Source organism: Manduca sexta, unplaced genomic scaffold (genome assembly GCF_014839805.1).
Source record: "Manduca sexta isolate Smith_Timp_Sample1 unplaced genomic scaffold, JHU_Msex_v1.0 HiC_scaffold_2104, whole genome shotgun sequence".
In the NCBI taxonomy this organism is placed as follows: domain Eukaryota; kingdom Metazoa; phylum Arthropoda; class Insecta; order Lepidoptera; family Sphingidae; genus Manduca; species Manduca sexta.
Window position 1 is genome coordinate 1,837 of NW_023593035.1, and position 6,535 is coordinate 8,371.

Sequence of the window (6,535 nt, forward strand, 5' to 3'; positions counted from 1 at the left end):
ACTTCAACATCATTCACGATTCCAAAAAATACCTTCCAAAGAACTTACTAACTTTGTCAAATTGACTCAACGATTTTTCCGAACGAAAAAGTTCGAATGGCTCTACAAAAACGTAATTGGTGATCGCAACACTTTCGAAGGCGATAATTTTAGGTTTGAAAAGAAAAGAAAACGTAAAAAAGTTACATAGTGACAATAGGCAAATACGGTAATTTGAGTTTTTAATTTCAGAAATGAGGTGATTATCTATGTGGTTAAAAAGTTTTTTTTTCATTCATATTATACGGCCTCGTGAAAAACAAACGTGGAAAGAGGTTGAATATTTAAATATAGAATTTGTAATTCTTATAACGAATATACGAATAGCCACCTATCTACATATTTGATCAAAAAGGAGTTTGTTAGAGTCTTATATATTGAATGTCGTCGAAAAACAGCTGAACAGATTTCGATGCAGTTTTCATCATTCAGCGCCATCACAATAGAAAAATTGGCTAAAAATAACCATTACATGCTATTTTATGGTTTACTTCAACTTTTTACATAGATAATAAACAAAAGCTACTTTAACCCTACGTATGTTAGTATTATTTTGCCAATATTCAGTGACATATTTTGAGTACAAAAGTTTTGGGAAAAACGAAAAGACTACTTACCATCTTTTGGTGGACTCGCGCACTGAGGAGCGTACGATCCTAAGTGGTACCCATACGTGTTCTGATGCATGGGAGGGAAAGGATACCCTAACGACCTAGGACTTGGGAACCCTGACGCCTCATGAGGATTCTGCTGACCACCAGGACTGCCAAAATGGTGGGGGTGCTGGTACCCGCCCTTAAAGGGTCCGTACCCATGCTGCTGAAGCTCAATGAAGGCTGACTTCGACGACACATTAGTGGGGGTGGAATTAGCTGACGATATGTCATGGGGGGTCTGGGACCCGGTGAGGTGGTGGTGCTGGTGGTCGAGCGCGTCCTGGGAGGTCATTGCCGGTTGGGGAGTAGACGGGCCCCCATCTGCGGACTGGGGAGGCCCGAACGGATCTGTGAAACTCAGCGTGCCGGGTTTGTTGTTTGGGGATTGAATTCGGGTAATTTTGAGGGTTTTGTACGCTCTGTTGAAATTTCGGCCGCTGGTGTAGCCTGAAACAAAGAAATGATATTTAGTTTATTTTTCTTCCACTAAATATAATATTTTTTTTTGTATAATAATGTTCTTATTTTAATGTTAAAATTATTAAGATATAGTGGGTTTATACTACGCTTTGAATTAAGAAGCAACGAAATTGAGTGCTGTAGTAAAAGAAACTATATTATGTATTCATTTTATTTAATTACATTCAATATTAAATTTCTATGATAATATTGATATTAATAAAACTAAAAAATAACAGCTACGAGATTTCTATATTGCAATGCTGAATAAATCTTGCCACATCAAAATATTTTTCCTCATACATTTAGTAAGAACTAAATCATACATTTTTTACAATAAACAATTAAGAAAACATTGAAAAAATATTGCTTTCCGAGAAATCTGTGGTAACACGCTCAGGCTATCCAATCACGCATAACGGTTTTAAAAGACCTATAAAACATATATGCGTTTAAAAATATCTATATGTGAGTTTTTATAGCTACGAAATTTAAAATTAGAACAGATATATTAGAAGTTTGGTTATGTTATGCATTTTTTTAAATAAATCTTTTCATCACTTCATATTATAATTAAATATTATAATATAACATTTTTTTATGTATACTTCTTATGAACTTAATGACGTCATAAAAAGCAAGGTTATCTGTGATATTACGATAATAAAACATTAAGATTAAATAAGATGTAATATTTTTTTTTTGTTTTTATATGACACACTAGAGAACATTTCTGATAAATTTACAGTCTGGCAACATTGAACTCAAACATTTCCTGATCCACAACCTAGCTTTCCAATATCCAAAAACCTCACAGAACCAAACCCGCGGCACAGTGCAAGTTCAAAACTGCCGCCCACTCCCACAGGGTCAACGGAGGTCACATTGTATTGTAGGTTTTCTGGAAACAATTTAGACCCCGTCACGGCTAATTGAATCAATCAGTCGCCTTAACCGGTCAAGTTGATCCGCTCGTGTCGCTTTACGGAATGCGTTGTCGCTTCGGATTGTTGGTCTTTGGAGTATTTTTATTGTAGCTACTGAATATGAATTCTATTTAAGGACTGTAGATAAATCTGCGTTCGATTCCTAAGTCACTTGAATGTTTGCCCAGTGATTGACAGAGAAGGTTGATACGGTAAAAGTTATGTTCATTTTTCAAATTGCAATGTTTGAAAAAAAGTGCGATAAAACCGCCCATAAACAGTAGAAACACCATCCAACACCATGAATAAAGTATTGTTGGGTATTCTACTGCGCTCGTCATCCTGAGACATGAGATGTTAAGTCTCATTATGTCCAGTAGTTACACTAGCTACAATGTCTTTAAAACCGGAACACAACAGTGACTACACACTGCCACTTGGAGGCAGAAAAAGACATTGAACATAAGTTCTTTTGAACAACTACTTAGCACGTCTATGTGGACGGATGTCTTAGAGATTACGACGAAGAATACACAATCTTCCTAACTCATTTAGATTTTATAGACGTCCCCAAAGATTCATTCCAACAGCGCTCAAGCTATAGACGGAAGTTATCCCAAATAGATGCTCGTTTAAATTGATACCTTCCTGCTAGATTACGTCACCGACTAGATCAGCTATGCTGAATATTATAACGAACTGCGCTCCAAAAGATATTAGGGAATAGCCATCACACAAATATCAGAAGATTTATTTGAATTTCGGTCACAATCAATCACATCAACTAATTGAAGTACACTCACTCCTTTAATCTTCGAAGGGGTAGGCATCTGATGAATCCACTTACGTACATATTCTGTACCAAAATATAATACGGGGCGAGCCTATCGCCATATATGTTACAAAATTTAAATTCAACTACCAGCCATAAATTAATGATCATTTCAATCCATATTTATTATTCAGTCTACTTTTCAATTTGCTTCCTTGGCTCTGTTAGTTTATCAATATCCAGCTTGACCACAAAGGAACACAGCATCCGAAGTCCCTCGTCTCTCCCGCTACCCCACATGAGCATCTATTTTTAATTGTTTCACGGAATCAATTCATTTTACCACGTTACAACTTTATAGTACAGTTCATTAGAAAAAACTAATTGGATATAGTATTCCCCGGTTTCTCACAAACGGCGGGACATAAAAGAAATGACCCTGGTCTGAAACTAAAAAATATACTTTTCGGCAAGCTCTTTGTGTTAATTACTGGCATTTGTCTCGTTCACACTTCTGGTGAGGTGTATGTCTATCTCTGTCTTACGGTCAGCCTTTTTAAGGTTCCTTGGTGATTGAAAGGGTTTGTATTTATATTGTTAATTGTTTTTGGAAATTGATTGATTTCAGTGATGTAGATTATTTAATGAAATTTAATCATGATAGACATATTGAATTATTCCTTTTAATCAATAATGCTATAACAGATCAATGATACTGAATATGTCATTTGGAAATGGAATAATTTTTTAAATCTTTTATAATATTTTAACGAAAACGTTTGTGAAGATATTAGTAGGTAATAGGTACCGTTTTATGAAAAAAATGGGGAATAATTGCTGAACATATTTAAATAAAATTTGTCACAATAATTGATCATACCCAGACCCAAAAATATGTATTAATATAGATTACTTTCATCACGAAAAAGTACAAAATTACACTTCAATTTCAGATAAACATTTTCACACGATCGATTCAGCACCTAGTTTCGTATGTATCTACAGATCCTTCGAAATATTCCTTTCACCAAAACATCATTAAAAAGTACATAAAACTGTTCCACGGTTTAGTAATGCTTTCTTGTTATCCACGGTCGGTGTTTCGTTAATGTACAGAACCAATCATTTATAATTCCGTGTCGATGCTAGCATTTCGCCGGCGCCTAAAGCCGCCCTGCGGGTCAAACGTTTTGTTACATTTTTTTTGTCCGTTTGTTTGTTAGTTTGCGTTGATTAAACCGTAATAATAATGTTTAGGACCAACTAATTGGTGTAAATTTTTATTGAAAATTATTACAAAATGTATGTTTAATAAGGTGATAATTTCTCGTGTTTAATTTGAGTGCATCTTTATAAAGGAGATGTAAACGCGAAGGATTTATTTGATATGTACTTATTTATCGGATTTACACGTGATAAAATACAATGGTAATAGTTCTGTGAAAATCAGTTTAGTCTCTTGAGTGTTGCTATCACTTTCTTTACTGGCTACTCATTAAAAAAATTAAATCAAACCTCTATGGAAATAAAGTCAATACATTATTTACTATAGCTCTAAACATTATAAGTGTCATTTGAAAACTACGAAATAAATTAAGGAAGAATATCATCATAGGTCGTCTAGTTTACTCAACAGACTTACATATTGTGATCCATAGTATGATCTGCTCGTAAACGAGGTCCGAAACGGTGTTAAACCTTTTTTAAACAGGTCTGTGTTATACCACACAAGTTGACTCCAATCCTAGTGGATATGATCAACATTTAGGATCAGACTTCTTTATTTTTACCGTCTTTTAAGTTTGAATAGAAGATTTTTTTGGTTTCTATTTTGAACATTCTAGTTGTATATGGACGGCGTTTGAGCCATGTGATGATAAATGATGAATTATCATGGATACCAATAATCCCTAGAAACTTCTAAGTGACATAAGGAAAAGAATAAGGATATGAAGGAATAGGAGAGGGTCGATTTTGTTGACCTCTGGTAAAACCAATAGTGTCTTTAGACAACGTTTATTTGTAAATTGGTAATTTTTGGTCTAGGAAATGGCACCACTAAGCCAAGACGGAGTGGCACGCTTTTCACGACGCAGACTCGTGAAACTCGGTATTAGGAACAATACGTCTGCTTCCTGCGCCTTAACTTGTTACATAACAACTGATAACTTTATGGTACTTCTAATACTCCTCGAGGTTTCAAAGACGTCCAACGAAGCCGGATCTATCCCAAAACCCGTTCACAATTTCCAAACGTTAAAGCGTTAACGATAACTCGGAAAAAAAACAACGAAACATCAAAAAAGCGAACCGACTAGCGGTACAAACGTTCTCCGCGTCGAATCCACTATTTTAGATCGTAAAACAAAATCCCCGCACGCGATCACCTGGTTATTCAAAACTTTTATTGTCTTTACTAATTAATACAAGTTATTTTTGTTTTTTTGTAAAAAAAATGGCCAGTTTTTTGCGCTGTCATGCGATTGCGAATCACGAATTGTTTAGGTTTTGGATGCTTGTTTTTTGGTGGAGGAGAATGGGGTTATAATGGTGATATGGCGACATTTTGAATGTTTGTATTTTGTACTTACTTCTAGAATTATACTTGAACGTTTGAAATTAATGGTCTATTAAAAAAATAAGAAAGTGATTCTTATGTTAAGAATTTACATATAGTAGGTAATGAAGAAATTACGTGCATTGTAGACATTTAGAAATATTTAGCATTTAATCGTGATATCGTCGCACTCATTAAGCGAGACATTGCCATTCGCTGTGCGTAGGAAAGCAGCTGACAAATAAAGTTATGACGCAACAAAAAATATTCACCTTATTATCTATGAAATAATTATATAATCTTAGTAATTGTTTGTATCGTTATTTTTTGCACAACACTTACTACTACAACCTTTTCAAACGCTTCCTTGAAGTTTGTACAATGAAAGTGAAATGACAGAGGGGGCATACTAATAAGTAATTACAGGCAAAGATAAAAAAGAAACGTGGCGAGACGTTTGTGAACTGAAGTATAAAGACGTGTCCATTTATATACAAGGCGCAATTCCAATTAAAGGAACCAGCCGGGAATAATAAAAACGTTGAATTAATAGCTTGTGCCATTTTTCCCCATCCACCGTGGGGTTAGAATGGATTCGCGATGCGACCGTTTTGATAATTTATATTTAATAGCTGAATTGCTTATCCTGTTTAGTTTTCTATTTGAGTGTTGGCTTGTTCAAATGCCACGACTTTTAGTTTGATAAGTGTCTATTTTATTGATTCAAATAAAAGGATAGTCTAACATTTGTTGTTGCATGTAACGTTGGTCTCCGATTAACGACAGTTGAAATTCAGATTTCTTGAATATATTCTAAAATTTCGCAAAACAGCATTTTTATAGATTTTACATCGAGAATTGTTTATTGGAAACAAACTTAGAGAACGATGTTTTTCACATAAATTTAGATACGAAAACGCGGAAAATAACAGACTTAAAAAAAAGAAATACAGTCGAATTGAGAACCTCCTCCTTTTTTGTAGTCGGTTAAAAAGGTTTAACTGATAAGCTCTACAATTGTAGTAACATTAAATTCCAAATTTCAGTGACGCTCCCAAACAACCAGATTTTAAAATAAGCGATCGGGTTGAATAATTACGTATTTTAATTACAAATTATCCATAAT

The 6,535-nt window shown here is 34.5% G+C and overlaps 1 protein-coding gene across 1 annotated transcript; it reads right to left on the reverse strand.

Annotated features, from left to right (window-relative positions):
* Positions 1 to 648: 648 nt before the first annotated feature.
* Positions 649 to 1,142, reverse strand: LOC119191915 (homeotic protein distal-less-like; the record flags this gene model as incomplete). The annotated part of the gene is made up of 1 exon (XM_037445775.1): positions 649 to 1,142. A coding segment is annotated over one exon (494 nt), but the record flags the coding sequence as incomplete, so codon positions are not given.
* Positions 1,143 to 6,535: the final 5,393 nt, after the last annotated feature.